Genomic DNA, 18,882 nt, shown 5'->3' with positions numbered 1-18,882 from the left:
TGCTTATTCTTCCACAAGTGCATATAGTTTAGCGGCTAGGGGTTGATTTGGCGTCTAAGTGCATTCTTTTAAATCGCATGCTTCAGCTTATTACACACATTCATGACAGTCCAAAGCCATTAGGATTGGGACCTTAATGATTGGAATATTATCTTTACCCCAGGGCGGATGGCGTTATGAGAACCATGAACACAGAAAAGTTACTAAAGACCATACCGATTATCCAAAACCAGATGGATGCGCTACTTGACTTCAACGTGAGTTTTCAATGCTTGACGTTTTGTACGTTGTTGTATTGCTATGGCCTCAACTCTTAAGCTCCTGTATTGCAAGAAACATAGTTGACGATTGAGTAATCAAGATCCTTTACCTCTGTCCTGTGGATTGGGAGCTCTGGGAGTCAGACCAATGAGTGCTCGCTAGGTTGACTGTCAATTCATCTGCTTTGAACCCCTCCATCTCCAGGTCAACGCCAACGAACTTACCAATGGAGTGATCAACGCGTCCTTCATGCTTCTGTTTAAAGATTCCATTCGACTGTTTGCGGCCTACAATGAAGGCATTATCAATCTGCTGGGTAAGTGCTTCCGCCTTCCAGCTCAAGAGTCTCTGTCCTGCCAAAACCAAGTCCTTATCACTGTCATCGTTACCATTGAGTACTGACGCAAAAACACCTTTGATGCATAGACACCTTCGTACTTAGTTCATACTGTATCCCTGGCCTCAAATGTTTGCCACCACTCACTATCAGCCTGCTGCCATGCTAGCCTGGCAGACTTAACGGGGGACGACGAAGGACGTGTTATGCTACTACTCTGTTTTGCTCTCGTGTTCTAGTTGTGCTGGGTGACATTTGGTCTGTATATAGGTTTAGGGGTTGGGTGAATTCCCTTTTGAACTGAGCCATTCTATTTGATTTCTGAAACGCATAAACGAATCTAGTTTCCAATTCTTCTCATTCATATTAAATGAGTTTCCTGAAGGGACTGGGTTAAACTGAAATTGAGCTCAATGCTGGTGGAGAGACTGGTCTTGCGCACAGTGATTTCAACTACTCTTTCCTGGCTGTCTTTCACACAGTCTGAATTCAACGACTTTGTAACATTAGATCTGTGCATGTTCATCAGTACATGTGTGATTTTTGTCTGTTGGATATGAAAATAATATCTAATGTTGGAAATAAGTTCCAGTACACTGACATTCTTGTATGCTCCACAAAGTTGGACATGATAATGGAGTTAGAGAATTGCACTTGTTTAAGAACTTTATGCAGATATGTGATATTTATGCTATAGTTCTAGTAATTTCATATCAAGGCTATATTCTCTGCTATGAGGATGTATGCCTTTCTCACTCAGATGTGAGCCTTGGGTCTTTTGAGGGGAATGAGCAGGTCCTTGGAGGAGAGCAAATTGGAGATGCGCAAACATCAGTGAGGTTTACAAGCCAGTGAGACATTCATGCACCACTCAGTTTGTATACGTCCTGCAGCATCCACATTTAACTGCCAAGTTTCTGATTTGAGAGAACAGTTCTGGAATTATACTATAAAAAATAAAAAATCTCTCCCATTCATTTGTAAAGGCTGTTTATTTGATACATTTTATCCTGATTTGATAAAAATGTCTGTTAGTGCCTTGGAAAGTATTCAGACCCCTTGAGTTTTTCCACATTTTCTTAAGTTACAGACTTTTTCTAAAATTGATTAAATACAAATCCTCAGCAATCTCCACACAATACCCCATAATGACAAAGGAAAGAAAGGTTTTTATACATTTTGCAAATATGTAAATACGGTGTTTTTATAAAATTGAAATATTCAGGCCCTTTGCTATGAGACTAAATTATCTTCAGCTGGATCCTGTTTCCACTGATTAATCAAGTTGAAGAAAGATCAAGGACAGAGTCCACCTGTGGTAAGTTCAAATGATTGGACATGATATGGAAAGGTCCCACAGTTGACAGTATGTCAGAACAAAAACCAAGCCATGGGGTCGAAGGAATTGTCCATAGAGCTCCGAGACATGATTTGTGTCGAGGCACAGATTTGGGGGAACAGTACCAAAAAATGTCTGCAGCATTGAAGGTCCCCAAGAACATAGTGGCCTCCATCTGTCTTAAATGGAAGAAGTTTGGAACCACCAATATTCTTTCTAAAGCTGGATGCCAGGCCAAACTGAGCAATCTGGGGAGAAGGGCCTTGGTCAGGGAGGTGACTAAGAACTTGATGGTCACTCTGACACAGCGCCAGATTTCCTCTGGAGATGGGAGAACCTTCCAGAAGGACAACCATCTCTGCAGCACTCCACCAATCCGGCCTTTATGGTAGAGGGGCCATACTGAAGCCACCCGTCAGTAAAAAGGCACATGACAGCCTGCTTGGAGTTTGCCAAAAGGCACCTAAAGATTCTCAGACCATGAGAAACGAGATTATCTGGTCTGATGAAATGCCAAGCGGCACATCTGGAGGAAATCTGGCACCATCCCTACGGTGAAGCATGGTGGTGGCAGCGTCATGCTGGGGTCATGTTTTTCAGTGGCAGGCACTGGAAGACTAGTCAGGATCGAGGCAAAGATAACCGGAGCATAGTACAGAGATCCTTGATGAAAACCTACTCAGGACCACAGACTGGGGGCAAAGGGTCACCTTCCAATAGAACAACGACACTAAGCACACAGCCAAGACATCGCAGGAGTGGCTTCGGGAGTCTCAATGTCTTTGAGTGGCCCAGCCAGAGCCCGGACTTGAACCAGATCTGGAGAGACCTGAAAATAGCTGTGCAGCAACACTCCCCATCCAAACTGACAGTGCTTGAGAGGATCTGCAAAGAGGAATGGGAGAGACTCTCCAAATACAGGTGTGCCAAGCTTGTAGCGTCTTATCCAAGAAGACTCAAGGCTGTAATTGCTGCCAACAGTGCTTCAACAAGTACTGAGTAAAGGGTCTGAATATGTATGTAAATGTAATATTCAGTTTAAATTTTTTTTTATACATTTGCTGATATTTCTAAACCCATTTTTGCTTTGTCATTTTGTTTTTTATTTTACCTTATTTAACTAGGCAAGTCAGTTAAGAACATTCTTATTTTCAATGATGGCCAAGGAACAGTGGGTTAACTGCCTCTGGGGGCAGTATTGAGTAGCTTGGATGAATAATGTGCCCAAGAGTAAACTGCCTGCTACTCAAGCCCAGAAGCTAGAATATGCATGTAATTAGATTTGGATAGAAAACACTTTTTTAAAACTGTTAAAATAATGTCTGTGTATAACAGAACTCGTATGGCTGGCAAAACCCTGAGGAAAATCCATCCAGGAAGTGCCATTACTTTGAAATGGCTTTTTCCAATGAAATCCTGTCCACCACTTAAAGGGATAGGACCCAGATTTCGTTCCCTACGGCTTCCACTAGTTGTGAACAATCTTTAGACATTGTTTTGGGCTTTTATTCTGAAAAATGAGGGAGAATTACAACATTGAGTGGACCCTGTGTTCTCAGAGCTGGTTACTGCGCACGACTGGGAGCACTTTCTTGTTTTCCTTTTATATTGACGAAGTTTTTGTCCGGTTGAAATATTATCGATTATTTAGGCTATAAACATTGTTTGACTTGTTTCCATGAACTTTATGGATACTTTTTGGGAGTTTGTCTGCCTCTTGTGACTGCATTTGAGCCATTGGCTTACTGAACAAAACGCGCCAACAAAATGGAGGTTTTTGGCTATAAAGAGGGACTTTATCGAACAAAACAAACATTTGTTTACCATGGAGTGTTGTGAGTGAAACCATACGAAGATCATCAAAGGTAAGTGATTACTTTTATTGATATTTCTGACTTTCGTGACTAATCTACTTGGCTGGTAACTGTACGTAATGCTTTGTGTGCTGAGCGCTGTCCTCCGATAATTGCAAGGTTTGCTTTCACAGTAAAGCCTTTTTGAAATTGGACACGGCTGCTGGATTAACAAGGTAAGCTTTATTTTGATGTGTAACACATTTTTCAAGAATGTTAAATATTTGAATTGAGTATTTTTATTTTACATTTTTTTGCGCTCTGCAATTTCACTGGATGTTGGCCAGGTGGGACACTACCGTCCCACACCCCCGAGAGGTGAAAAAAACAATGCTTTTACAGGAGCAGAAATTGGTGACGCAGAGCACAAAGAATTGGGGCGAGCAATTTTATACAAAAATGTGTGATTTATAGGAAAAAATTAATCTACACACACTACCCCATGGGGCGGCAGGGTAGCCTAGTGGTTAGAGCATTGGACTAGTAACCAAAAGTTTGCAAGATCGAGTCACCGAGCTGACAATGTAAAAATGGTTTGTTCTGCCCCTGAACAAGGCAGTTAATCCACTGTTCCTTGGCTGTCATTGAAAATAAGAATTTGTTATTAACATTAGTAGCTTATTACTTAAAAGTGGATCGATTGTGGGTTCACAGCTCCTATCCAGATTTGTTGGTCATTACTGAGAGGTGGTTAAGAGTGTTTGGAACACTGTTAACCTTTCTGATTAACCTTTTTCAGCAAGACGGATCTTCCAAAGGTAGTGGCAATCTTTACCAAGGATCACCTTCAATGCTCGCTTGTCTCCACCAAGTCTGTCCCCAAACAATTTGATTTCTGGTTTTAAGCATTAAACTTTCAAATCGCTTTTTTTCTCTGTGGGTCTAACCCCAAGAAGTTCTAGAAAATGGTTTAAGACATGGGAATAAACCCTCTTCATCACAGCTGCCCATGTCCCTTAATGTTGATGTGGTTGTTAAAGATGAGGCGCAAAAGGCTGAGCTCTTTAATCACCACTTAATTAAGTCAGGATTCTTATTCAATCAATCAAATGTATTTATAAAGCCCTTCTTACATCAGCTGATATCTCAAAGTGCTGTACAGAAACCCAGCCTAAAACCCAAACCGCAAGCAATGCAGGTGTAGAAGCACGGTGTCTTGGAAAAACTCCCTAGAAAGGCCGATACCTAGAGGAACCAGGATATGAGGCATGGCCAGTCCTCTCCTGGCTGTGCCAGGTGGATATTAGGTGTAGTATCTCTACTGCTCCTGCTGTCTCCAGAGAGTTGAAAACAGTAAGTCTGGGATAGGTAGCACGTCCGGTGATCAGGTCAGGGTTCCATAGCCGCAGGCAAAACAGTTGAAACTGGAGCAACAGCACGACCAGGTGGACAGCGGACAGCAAGGAGTCATCAGGCCAGGTTCTCAGAAAGAATTAGAGAGCATACTTATATTCACACAGGACACCGGATAAGACCAGAGAAATACTCCAGATATAACAAACTGACCCTAGTCCCCCCGACACAAACTACTGCAGCATAATTACTGGAGGCTGAGACAGGAGGGGTCAGGAGACACTGTGGCCCCATCTGATGATACCCCCCCCCCCCCAGACAGGGCCAAACAGGAAGGATATAACCCCACCCACTTCAGCAAAGCACAGCCCCCACACCACTAGAGGGATGTTACATAGATGGAAAAAATGTCTGTCAAATTTGTTTTGTCAAGAGATCAGGGTCCAGAGTAACGCCGAGGTACTTCAGTTTTATTTGAGATGACTGTACAAGCATCAAGAATAATTGTCAGATTCAACAGAAGATCTCTTATTTTCTTGGGACCTAGAACTAGCATCTCTGTTTTGTCTGCGTTTTAAAAGTAGAAAATGTGCCACCATCCACTTATGTCTGAAACACAGGCTTCCAGTGAGGGCAATTTTGGGGTTTCATCGAAATGTTCAGCTGTTTGTCGTCCACACAGCAGTGAAAGTTAACATTCTTTTTCCTGAATCACCAAAAGGAAGAATATATAGTGAAAACAATAGTGGTCCTAAAATGGAGCCTTGAGGAACACTGAAATTTACATTTGGTTTGTCCCTTGACAAATCAAATGTAAATTTCAGTGTTCCACAGAGACAAACTGATATCTTTCCGACAGAAGATCTAAACCAGTCCAGAACTTGTCCGTGTAGACCAATTTCGGTTTCTAATCTCTCCAAAATAATGTGGTGATCGCTGGTATCAAAAGCAGCACTAAGGTCTAGGAGCACGAGGACAGATGCAGGTCCTCGGTCTGACACCATTAAAAGGTAATTTACCGCCTTCACAAGTGCAGTCTCAGTGCTATGATGGGGTCTAAAACCAGACTGAAGCGTTTCGTATACATTGTTTGTCTTCAAGGCATTGAGTTTTTATTTAACCAGGCAAGTCAGTTAAGAACAAATTCTTATTTTCAATGACTGCTTAGGAACAGTGGGTTAACTGCCTGTCCAGGGGCAGAACGACAGACTTGTACCTTGTCAGCTCAGGGGTTTGAACTTGCAACCTTCCGGTTACTAGTCCAACGCTCTAACCACTAGGCTACCCTGCCGCCCTCAAGCATACAAGTACACTGCTCAAAAAAATAAACAGTAACTAAACAACACAATGTAACTCCAAGTCCATCACACTTCTGTGAAATCAAACTGTCCACTTAGGAAGCAACACTGATTGACAATATATTTCACATGCTGTTGTGCAAATGGAATAGACAACAGGTGGAAATTATAGGCAATTATCAAGACACCCCCCAATAAAGGAGTGGTTCTGCAGGTTATGACCACAGACCACTTCTCAGTTCCTATGCTTCCTGGCTGATGTTTTGGTCACTTTTGAATGCTGGCGGTGCTTTCACTCTAGTGGTAGCATGAGACTGAGTCTACAACCCACACAAGTGGCTCAGGTAGTGCAGCTCATCCAGGATGGCACATCAATGCGAGTCTGTCAGCGTAGTGTCCAGAGCATGGAGGCGCTACCAGGAGACAGGCCAGTACATCAGGAGATGTGGAGGCTGTAAGAGGGCAACAACCCAGCAGCAGGACACCTACCTCCGCCTTTGTGCAAGGAGGAGCACCGCCAGAGCCCTGCAAAATGACCTCCAGCAGGCCACAAATGTGCACGTGTCTGCTCAAACGGTCAGAAACAGACTCCATGAGGGTGGTATGAGGGCCCGACGTCCACAGGTGGGGGTTGTGCTTACAGCCCAACACCGTGCAGGACGTTTGGCATTTGCCAGAGAACACCAAGATTGGCAAATTCGCCACTGGCGCCCTGTGCTCTTCACAGATGAAAGCGGGTTCACACTGAGCACATGTGACAGACGTGACTGTCTGGAGACGGCGTGGAGAACGTTCTGCTGCCTGCAACATCCTCCAGCATGACCGGTTTGGCGGTGGGTCAGTCATGGTGTGGGGTGGCATTTCTTTGGGGGGGCCGCACAGCCCTCCAGAAATTTCACTGTTTTTCTATCCAATAATATGCATCTGGGACAGAGTAGGAGGCAGTTCACTCTGGGCATGCTTTTCATCCAAAAGTGAAAATGCTGCCCCCTATCCCAGAAACGTTAAGTTGTAAAAATAGGATGATCGGGTAGCAGTGAGGGATCTTCGATACTGCACGGTACTGACTTTCCAAGCTAGTTGGAAGACTTCCACTTTGGTGTGGCTCCATTTCCGTTAAAATTTTCTGGACGCTTGCCTCAGAGCTCGGGTATTTTCTGTATACCAGGGAGCTTGTTTCTTATTACAAATGTTTTTAGGTGTGCCTCAGGTGGTTAACAGATTTTTGTACTCTGACGTCCTTGGGTAGGCGGAGGGAGTCTGGAAGGGCATCTAGGAATCTTTGGGTTGTCCGAGAATTTATAGCATTGCTTTTGATTCTTGGTTGGGGTCGGAGTTGATTATTTGTTGAGGTTGTAAATAGTCCAGGATTATAAGGAAAAACGCACAGATCCCAACATTTATTCCACGGGACAAAACTAGGTCCACAGTGTGACTGTGGCAGTGCATGTTGGACAAAATCCACTGAGTCTGATGGCTCTGAAAGCCCTTTGGAGTGGGTCTGTGGACTTTTCCATGTGAATATTAGTCACCAAAGATTATAATATCTGCTATGACTACAAGGTCCGATAGGAACTCAGTGAGGAACGCTGTTTATGGCCCAGGGGGCCTGTAAAACAGTAGCTATAAAAAGTGATTGAGTAGGCTGCTTAGATATCATGACTAGAACCTCAAAATACAATTTTTATTTTTTTGTCAATTTAATTAGCTATTGAAAAATGTTAGCAACACCTCCGCCTTTGTAGGATGCGTGGGGGATATGGTCACGAGTGTAACCAGGAGGTGAGGCCTATAAACACTAAATTCATCAGGCTTAAGCCATGTTTCAGTCAGGCCAATCACATCAAGATTATGATCTGTGATTAGTTCATTGACTAACTATAACTCCTTTGCAAGTGAGGGATCAAACATTAAATAGCCTTATTTTGAGGTATCACAATCTCTTTTAATAATGACAGGAATGGAGGGTCATTGTTCCAGTGAGATTGCTAAGGCAAACACCGCCATGTTTAGTTTTGCTCAACCTAGATCGAGGCACAGACACGGTCTCATTGGGAATAGCTGAGCCGTCACTCCTCAGCAGGCTTTGTCCTGTTTGTGGGTGAGTCCCAGAAAGCGGGCCAATTATCTACAAATTCTATTTTTTGGGGAGGGGCACTAAACAGTTTTCAACCAGCGATTGAGTTGTGAAACTCTGCTGTAGAGCTCATCACTACCCCTAACTGGGAGGGGGCCAGAGACAATTACTCGATGCCGACATCTTTCTTGCTGATTTACACGCTGAAGCTATGTTACGCTTTGACCTCTGACTGTTTCTGCCTAACATCATTGGATAAGTTGAATGAAAAAAGTGGGCAGGGGGAAGATGTATACAGGACAGTAATTAAGTAAAAACCGTGAAGTTGGCAGGTAGCAAAGTAAGGTTAGCAACACTGCACAGCAGCACGTCTACAAGTTGTGACCGGAAATTGACTCAGCCATGCCTCCTTGCCCATCCAACATTTCCTCATCTCCCACCCCTTCTAATATGACTTTCCCCGATGCTTCTCCCTTTTTTTCCCCCCTGCCCCACTACATAGTTTCTCCCTGCAGGAAGTTACTGAGTCCGAAGTGCTAAAGGAGCTCCTGATACTTGACCCCCAAAAACCATCTTGGTCAGATGGTTTTAGACCCTTCTTTAAGGTTGATGCCCCTGTCATTGCCAAGCATATCTCTGACTTTTTTAACCTACTTCTCCTTTCTGGGGAGGTTCCCATTTCTTGGAAGGCAGCCATGGTTCATCCTTTTGTTTAAATGGGGAGATCATTCTGATCCCAACTTATAATTTTAGGGCTGCAATCCCGTTACCGGGATCGATATGACAACAGCCAGTGACAGCGCCAAATTCGAACAAATCTCATAATAAAAATTCCTCAAACATACAAGTATCTTATACCATTTTAAAGGTAATCTTTTTGTTAATCCCACCAGTGTCCGATTTCAAATAGGCTTTACAGCGTAAGAACCACATGATTAAGTCACCACCAAGTCACACAAATTCAGCCATTTTTCCAGCCAAAGAGGAGTCACAAAGCACAAATGGAGAGAATTAATCATTAACCTTTGATCTTCATCAGATGACACGTTACACAATACATATGTTTTGTTCGATGAAGTGCACATTTATATAAAAAAATATCTGTATACATTGGCGCGCTACGTTCACTAGTCCCAAAAACATCCGGTGATCTTGCAGAGAGCCACATCATTTTACAGAAATACTCATTATAGATGTCGCCGAAAATACAATTGTTAGACATGGAAATATAGATACACTTCTCCTTAATGCAACCGCTGTCAGATTTCAAAAAAACTTTATGGAAAAAGCAAACCATGCAATAATCTGAGTACAGCTTTCAGACAAAGCAGCCAAAAAGATATCCGCCTTATTGGGTAGTCAACATTATTCATAAATGGCATTATAAATATTCCCTTTGATCTTCGTCAGAATGCACTCCCAGGAATCCCAGTTCCACATTAAATGTTTGGACATAAATGGACATGATCGAACTGAATCAAAGAGCTACTTTTGTTAGCATGTTTGGTAAAAAAAAATCTAAAGTCATGAAGCGCTTTCCCTAGTTGCAGACGAAATGTCAAAGTTCCATTCCTGTCTGTAGAAACATGTCAAAAGCTGTATGGAATCAATCTTTAGGATGTTTTTAACATAAAACGTCAATGTTCCAACCGGAGAATTCCATTGTCTTCAGAAGTGCGATGGAACAGAGCTCCCTCGTGTGAACTTGCGTGGTCAGAGCATGCTCAGCTCATGGCAGACCTTACTCATTCCCTTCTCATTCGGTCGGTGTATTCAATAGGGGCTGGGTTGAAAATCGACCAACCTCAGATTTCCCACTTCCTGTTTGGATTTCTTCTTAGGTTTTTGCCTGCCATATGAATTCTGTTATACTCAGACATCATTCAAACAGTTTAGAAACTTCAGTGTTTTCTATCCAATACTACTAATAATATGCATATTAGCAACTGGGACTGAGGAGCAGGCAGTTTACTCTGGACACCTGTCATCCAAGCTACTCAATACTGCCCCTGCAGCCATAAGAAGTTATAGGCCTATTTCTATTTTGCCCTGTATCAAGTGTTGGAAAAACGTGTCCAACGAACTGGCTTTCTTGAGGTCTATAGTATTCTCTCTGATATGCAATCTGGTTTCCGCTCAGATCATGGATGTGTCACTGCATTCTTAAATGTCATCAATGTCACCATTGCCCTTGATTCTAAGCAATGTTGTGCTGCTATTTTTGACTTGGCCATAGCTTTTGATACGGTAGACCATTCCATTCATGTGGTGTTTCGGAGGGGTCTTTGGCCTGGTTTGCAACTACTTTCAAAGAGTGCAGTGTATAAAGTCAGAATCTGCTGTCTCTGCCACTGCCTGTCACCAAGGGAGTACCCCAAGGCTCGATCCTAGGTCCCACGCTCTTCTCAATTTACATTAACATAATTTCTCAGGCAGTAGGAAGCTCTCTCTCATCCATTTATATGCAGATTATCCAGTCTTATACTCAGCTGGCACCTCCCTGGATGTTGTTAAACGCTCTACAACAAAGCTTTCTTAGTGTCCCACAAGCTTTCTCTACTCTTAACCTTGTTCTGAACACCTTACCAAACCACATGACCTTTGTTTTGGAGAAGAATGCCCCTCTCCCAACAGTTGTGATTACTACCTCTGAGGGTTTAGAGCTTGAGGAAGTCACCTCATACAAGTCCTTGGGAGTATGGCTAGACAATACACTGTCATTCTCTCAGGACATATCAACGCTTCAGGCTAAAGTTAAATCCAGACTTGGTTTCCTCTATGGTAATCACTCCTCTTTCACCCCAGCTGCCAAACTAACCCTGATTCAGATGATCATCCAACCCATGCTAGATTACGGAGACATAAGTTATAGATCGTCAGGTAAGGGTGCTCTTGAGCGGCTAGATGTTCTTTACCATTCGGCCATCAGATTTGCCACCAATGCTCCGTATAGGACACATCACTGCACTCCATACTCCTCTGTAAACTGGTCATCTCTGTATGCCAATCACCAGACACACACTGGTTGATGCTTATTTACAAAACCCTCTTAGGCCTCACTCCCCTCTCTGATATATCTACTGCAGCCCTCATCCTCTACACAACACCTGTTCTGCCAGTCACATTCTGTTAAAGGTCCCCAGAGCGACCCAGGGATGTGCGCGCTTGTCTTTTCAGTTCGCTGCAGTTAGCGACTGGAATGAGCTGCAACAAACACTCAAACTGGACAGTTATATCTCAAGCTCTTCATTCAAAGAGTCAATCATGGACACTCACTGACAGTTGTGGCTGCTTTGTGTGATGTACTGTTGTCTCTACCTTCTTGCCCTTTGTGCTGTTGTCTGTGCCTAATGTTTGTACCATGTTTTGTGTTGCTTCCATGCTGTGGTGTTGTCTTAGGTTTCTCTTTATGTTGTGTTGTCTCTTGTTGTGATGTGTGTTTTGTCCTTTGTTATTTATTTAAACATTTTAATCCCATTACCTGTCCCTGCATGATGTCTTTTTCCTTTTGGTAGGTCGTCATTGTTAATAAGAATTTGTTCTTAACTGACTTGCCTAGTTAAATAAAACATGTGTATGTATAAAAATAAGGCTGTAACAAAATGTGAAAAGTCAAATGTTCTGAATACTTTCTGAAGGCACTGTAATACCAGCATTTTATCACTGCCATTTTGCATTAGTTCCAGTTCTCTGTTATAATTTCCCTATCTATTCATTTCACAGAGAAGTACTTTGACATGAAGAAAACTCAATGCAAGGAGGGCCTTGACATCTACAAGAAATTCCTTACTCGAATGACAAGAATCTCTGAATTCCTCAAAGTAGCAGAGGTAAGATCCCACCTTTTGGAAACTTCTGTGTGATCGGACTCCTACATTCGCTTTTATCTCCGTCATCTTGACCCACCTCTCTTCTTCCTTTCAGCAAGTAGGGATTGATCGAGGGGACATTCCAGACCTCTCCCAGGTAAGATGTTAAAAGTGAGGTAAAAGCAAACTGCTGCCAGCATCCTCAGATCAACTAAACACATCACACCAATACTCCACAATCAATAATCGCTCTCTGTGAAATCCCGTATTGACTACAAGACATTCCTCCACGCCTAGAAATCCCTCCACAACCTGGCACCCACTGAACTCGCTGACCTTCTCCCAGCATATGCCCCCTCCCTCCGCTCTGCTGTTTTCCTTTTCACCCCCACATTCCAGTTCTTCATCGTGGGTGCTAGGGCCTTCGGCTGCTTGGCACCCAGGCTCTGGAAAGCACTCCCCCCACACATACGACATGCAGACAGTCATCTCATTCAAAACACACCTCTTAGAGAAACTATAGCCCAGTGTCCACCCCCCCCCCCCCTGCACCTTCCTAGTTCCCGTGTGTGTCCCCAACTCCTTGTCCGAAACTGGGTCTGTATCCTATTCCCAACTCTACCCCCTAAACCCTTATCCTAAACTGGGTTCGTATCCTCTACCCAACCCCCTCATCCCTCCTTTTTATCGGTCCTGTTTTGATCTGGTCCTTTGATTTTTTTTAAAATTGCACATTTAATTGATGCACTTGATTTTATGTAGGCTTACTTTAACTGTCCTTGAGTATCTTGAAAGGCTTTCCCCAAATAAAATGTATTTGTCACTTTCCTCTATCTCCCTGAAAGTGCACTGAGACGGAGCCATGCTGGACCCCTTAGCTTGACTTTACTTTCAACCCCACCTTAATGTGCTGACTGCTCTCACCACCCTGCCACCTGCTGCAGTTTCAGACCTTCCAAATTGCTCCAGGGCTCTGTACCTATGCACAGCTCTAGCTATAACATATTGCTTGCTGGGCCCACACTGCATGTAGGCCCGTCATAGAGGAAATGCCAGACTTGGTCCCTGTCCGAATACTTTCAAAATGCTTCCGTCCTCCCTTCAGATAATCACAGATCTGATTTGGTTGGATTGGTGAAAGCAATAGCAATGGGTTGATATCCTTTCTCTCATCTATCCAATCACTTCTAGACCTGTGAGCAAGGCAGGGAGAAAAGAAGGGTGCACTTAATTTGCATTCAAACCAGGCCTCACTCGCTCTCCCCTGACCTTGCACTGCATACAGCACAAAGGTGTTAACATCTGCCTTTGTCAAGGGCTATATCGAGTTGGCTAGAGCCGAGATGAAAGAACTAGGAGGAAAATAATACACCTACTTTGCATATATTGGAAATAGCTTAGCTTAGCTTCAGGTAACTGCCAAAATAAAGTAAACTCTACCATAAAGTGTCTTAATAGGGCGTTACAAGTTGGCAGAACAGTGTCAATGCGATGTAGATTCTTCAAGTGTCTGGAACTCTATTGGAGGGATGTGGTGCCATTCTTCCTCAAATTCTTTAAGTTGGCGTTTTGTTTATGGTGGTGGAAAACATTGTCTCAGGCGCCTCTACAGAATCTCCCTTAAGTGTTCAATTGGGTTGCAAATCTGGGCCCAGTTTTTCAAAAATGAATTATCTGGATTTTGCAGGATTAAATGCATTGAAATGTAATTAATAGAACGCGGGTCCCCATTTAAGACAATGATTAGTCCACTCTATTCATTCTATTGCTATGCATTTAATCCTATCCGATAGGTGAAATTCAGATAGATCTGCTGACTTACACACACACACACACACACACACACACACACACACACACACAGCAAATATTTTACTGTCCTTGTGGGAAGCTGAAATGTATTTACACTCCTATTTTCCATAAACCTTGAGCCTAAAATAGCCTTTGTTCTTGGGCACTGGGGAACGGTTCCTTGATTTTACTATCCTTGTGGGGATTTCCGGTAACCAGGACAGTAAATCCAAGCCCCCCACACCTCCTTGGTTCTGGTACCGGTTCCGACAGTTCCGTTTGGAAAGCATTCAGACCCCTTGACTTTTTACAAATGTAGTTACGTTACAGCCTTATTCTAAAATAGATTAAATAAAAACAAATCCTCAACAATCTACACACAATATCCCATAATGAAAGCAGAAACAGGGTTTTAGACATTTTTGAAAATGTATTAAATAAGCAACCTTATTTGCGTGGTATTCAGACCTTTTGCTATGAGACTTAAATTGAGCTCAGGTTTCCATTGATCATCCTTGCTGTTTCTTCAACTTGATTGGAGTCCACCTGTGGTAGATTTTATTGATTGGACATGATTTGTATAGACCTGTGTGTGTGCCTTTCCAAGGTCCCACAGTTGACAGTGCATGTCAGAGCAAAAACCAAGCCATGAGGTCAAATGAACTGTTAGTAGAGCCCAGAGACAGGATTGTGTCGAGGCACAGATCTGGGGAAGGGTACCAAAACATTTCTGCAGCGTTAAAGGTCCCAAAAAACACATTGGCCTCCATAATTCTTAAATGGAAGAAGTTTTGAACCACCAAGACTCTTCCTAGAGCTGGTTGCCCGGACAAACTGCAATCTGGGGAGAAGGGCCTTGGTCAGGGATGTGACCAAGAACCCGATGATCACTGACACAGCTCTAGAGTTCCTCTGTGGAGATAGTTGTCCTTCTGGAAGGTTCCTCTATCTCTGCAGTACTCCACCAATCAGGCCTTTATGTTAGTGGCCAGACTGAAGCCACTCAGTGAAAGGCACATGGAGTTTGCCCAAAGGCGCCTAAAGAGACTCAGACCATGAGAAACTAGATTGAATTCTTTGGCCTGAATTCCAAGCGTCACATCTGGAGCAAACCTCGTACCATCCCTACGGTGAAGCATGGTGGTGGCAGCATCATGCTGTGGGGATGTGTTTCAGTGACCGGGACAGAGAGACTAGTCAGGATCAAGGCGAAGATGAGCGGAGGAAAGTGCAGAGATCCTCAATTAAAATCTGCTCAGGACCTCAGACTGGGGTGAAGGTTCACCTGCCAACAGGACAACGACCCTAAGCACACAGACAAGACAACGCAGGAGTGGCTTCGGGGACAAGTCTCTGAATGTCCTTGAGTGGCCTAGCCAGAGCACGGACTTGAACCCAATCTAACATCTCTGGAGAGACCTGAAAATAGCTGTGCAGCGACGCTCCCCATCCAACCTGACAGAGCTTAAGAGGATCTACAGAGAAGGGAGAAACTCTCCAAATACAGGTGTGCCAAGCTTGTAGTGTCATACCAAAGACTCGAGGCTGTAATTGCTGCCAAATTAGCTTCAACAAATTACTGAGCTTCGACAAATTAGACATAATTATGCAGACAAGGCCGAGTATAGCCCACAAAGATCTCTGCCATTGCACAACCCAAGGGGGGGTGCCAACCCAGACAGGAAGATCACATCATAGACTCATAGATTTGAAACAAACACTTTGTCATAGATGGACAAGATTAATAAGAGATGAAAGGCGAGTTCAGGAAGCCAAGCTAGAGCTCTGACGTTCACAGCGGTGTGGGCAGATGTTTAGATCGAGAGACCCTGTAGAAAATATAAATCTAACATTTTAAATGTACAAATGTATTTTACAGTTATAAGGAAGGTGACATCTTAGTTATTGTTTCTAAATATAGTATACAATCTTTCATACAGTTTTGTTATAGGAAATGATTCATATAAAATGTCATATTTTATCAGATTTGTACTGTTTTTAATTGAGCCTGTGTTAAGTGATTACACCTCAGCAGTTTATAAATATTTCTACCAGGAAGATGCTATTTGAACCTTCCCTGGCATATGGCAGGAGTACTTGTTATTGTTTATGGCCCTCATGATAAATTATTGCTTTTGGGGACTACTTTGATTACCGGTTCAATTTCAATTTAGTTATATTTAGTGACACCCCCCATATGTTCCTTTTGAGACCAAGTCACAGATCTCTTCTAGCCAAAAAAATTTGCCACTGGGCATTTTTCTACATGGACTGTCAATTGCTTAATTGACTCGGGAACCAAACCTGTGGAAGCACCTGCTTTCAATACTTTGTATACATCACTTACTCAAGGGTTTCCTTTATTTTGGCAGTTAACTGTTTCTCTCACTTACTTACCTAATCTTAGAATAACATGTTTTAACATTGTTTTTACGAACATGTTCAGATGGTGCTTTACCAAGACCAGCAGTATTTTACAAGGTCTCATTTTGTGCTTTGTATTTTACTGTTTTTGATTTGGTTTAAATTCCTTTAGTTAGTTGGTACCTTTCTCCCAAAACCTATTTTATTATCTCTGACAATTATCACCTTCATATTCTGTATCTTTCCTTAATTTTCCATCTTCAGATTACAGTTTGTGTAAGTATCTATCTCACTCTTTCTGTGTTTGTAAGCCTAGTACGTTCTCTTCGTGTGCGTTGTGAAATAGCTGAGCATCCTTACTGTTTGTGTTTCCTTCTGCTGTTACCCGGTTGTGATTTTATATTTTTTTCTGAAATTTGAACTCACTGTGTCTTTCCATTATAATAGGCCCCCAGTAGCCTCTTAGATGCCTTGGAGCAGCATTTGGCTTCTTTAGAAGGGAAGAAGGTGAAAGATTCCACAGCAGCCAGCAGGTAGTCCTTTTCCCTTCCCTTTGTTCACTTGCCAGTCCAATGCAGTCCAGTTAGACAAAGCCTGTTTGCTCAGGCACTAAATTTAGCAAGTGGGTATGAGTTGGAGCTGAAGTGTTTGTTGGTGGGCAGCAATCCCAACAATATGTTTTGTTACTGTGGTCCAATGTATGCTTTTCCTTTTCTGTGTTTTGCCAGTTGTTTCCTTGAAAATATTGACAAATGCTCCGGGAGCTACAGTTGCAGTGTTTTTATCTTCAATTTATGCAAGTCCTACATTGTTTTGTGGCTAATATCAGGGGCATTTGATTTGTTTCCTTTTTGTGTCTTTGAATGCACTATAATTATGTGCACTGACCATCAGTGCTCATACAGGGTTTCTGTCTAGAAATGGAGAAGTGTATTATAAAATTGAATTATCCCTCAAGCAGAAATCCTTTCTATTTTATGCCAATCTCCTGCTACTATTGTAGCCATCTATCGAAGTGCAGTTGTAAAAATATGCACCACTTTATTTTACTGAGCTTGTATAACTTTTCTTCTGTCAGCACAGCACTTTTGACAATGGCCTGTTAACAGTCCCCCCCCCCCCCCCCCCCGCTGAACCCTGTCTCTTCCTCTTTTTCTGTCCCTTAAGGGCTAGCACACTCTCCAATGCTGTCTCCTCTTTGGCCAACACGGGCATATCTTTCACCAAAGTGGACGAGAGGGAGAAACAGGCAGCTCTAGAGGAAGAGCAGGCTCGCCTAAAAGCGCTAAAGGTACATTTTTCTTCTAGTGCCCTTGTTCGCTCTGCATATTACCCTACTGGGTTTAATCTGTTCTGGCTTTTCAGTGTTTTGGGATTATTATTTTTTTAGCTCATAAATTGCTCTCCTGAGGTCATTAGTCATTGGCTGATGATTCCAGTGACTCCCCAGCACCAAATTAAGTAAAAAAAATAACATTTTCAGAGCTTGTATTTTAATTTGATCTGGCTAGTAGGTAGGCCTGGTGTTGGGTTTTGTTGAATTTGTCCCGGTCTACTTAGGAGCAGCGTCTGAAGGACCTCCAGAAGGGGCCTTCTTTCTCTGCCACCACAGCTGCCTCCCCTGTGTCAATGGACGGTGGGACCATCAACACAGCACCGGCTATTGACCTCTTCTCCACACCCAGCTTCGCAAACAGGTGAGAGCACCCCTTCTATCCTAGCCCTTACCCATATCTATGCCCGACTGCCTCCTCCCTTCTGACCATCAACACCAGTGTCTTCCCAGTGTAACTGATGGAGCGAGGAGAGTCTGTCACTAAGCAGGCAACATGGCAGAGTAGTGAAGGCAGAGGCTGATACTCAAACAGCTGTCGGGTCTGTCTAGCAAAATGCTGTGAAGTTGCGTAGACTGAGGAATGTTAGTAGTTCATACAGACAAACTTTAGTTACTCGGCTAGCTAATAAAACTTGTGCTGAGCAAAATAATGAGGAGTTTGGTGCCATTGCTTTGCTGCCAGCTCGTTCATAAAGGTTGGTAGCACTGTCATTTATCAATAAACTGCCTAACCCCTCACAGTTATGTTTCTTTATTTAAAATGTACTTCCACTCCATCATAGATGCCATGCTGGCTGGCCAAAGTACTTTTTATATACAGGAAACAGCCTATATGAATGGAAGCACTTGAGTAAATGAGGGATACAAACAAAGTATATTGAAAGTGGGTGCTTCTGCAATTAACATCCCATTGTGCTTAGGGTCATGCATAAAAATGCTGGGGAGGCCATTATATTGGCTACCATGGCTATGCCCCCCATAGGATGACAATGCCCCATCCACGGGGCACAAGTGGTCACTGAATAGTTTGGCCATATGCCATGGTTGTCCGTCACCAGATCTAAACCCAATTTAACTCTTATCTGAGATTTTGGAGCGGTGCTTGAGACAGCATTTTCCACCAC

At 43.1% G+C, this 18,882-nt stretch overlaps 1 protein-coding gene across 47 annotated transcripts in view; it reads left to right on the top strand.

The window, feature by feature from the left end:
• picalma (phosphatidylinositol binding clathrin assembly protein a) overlaps positions 1-18,882 on the top strand; it is a 52,204-nt gene that overhangs the window by 18,481 nt on the left and 14,841 nt on the right. For 38 of the 47 annotated variants that reach the window (XM_031826883.1, XM_031826877.1, XM_031826876.1 and 35 more), the window contains 7 exons: positions 164-257; positions 466-577; positions 12,182-12,288; positions 12,383-12,424; positions 16,870-16,955; positions 17,590-17,713; positions 17,983-18,119. In XM_031826883.1, coding sequence (XP_031682743.1) covers positions 164-257; positions 466-577; positions 12,182-12,288; positions 12,383-12,424; positions 16,870-16,955; positions 17,590-17,713; positions 17,983-18,119 — 702 coding nt within the window. The remainder of the gene's footprint in view (positions 1-163; positions 258-465; positions 578-12,181; positions 12,289-12,382; positions 12,425-16,869; positions 16,956-17,589; positions 17,714-17,982; positions 18,120-18,882) is intronic. The other 9 variants (XM_031826874.1, XM_031826875.1, XM_031826880.1 and 6 more) reach the window with 1 other exon arrangement.

Source organism: Oncorhynchus kisutch, linkage group LG6 (assembly GCF_002021735.2).
Source record: "Oncorhynchus kisutch isolate 150728-3 linkage group LG6, Okis_V2, whole genome shotgun sequence".
Taxonomy (NCBI): Eukaryota; Metazoa; Chordata; class Actinopteri; order Salmoniformes; family Salmonidae; genus Oncorhynchus; species Oncorhynchus kisutch.
This window is presented reverse-complemented; position numbering and strand designations above follow the sequence as displayed.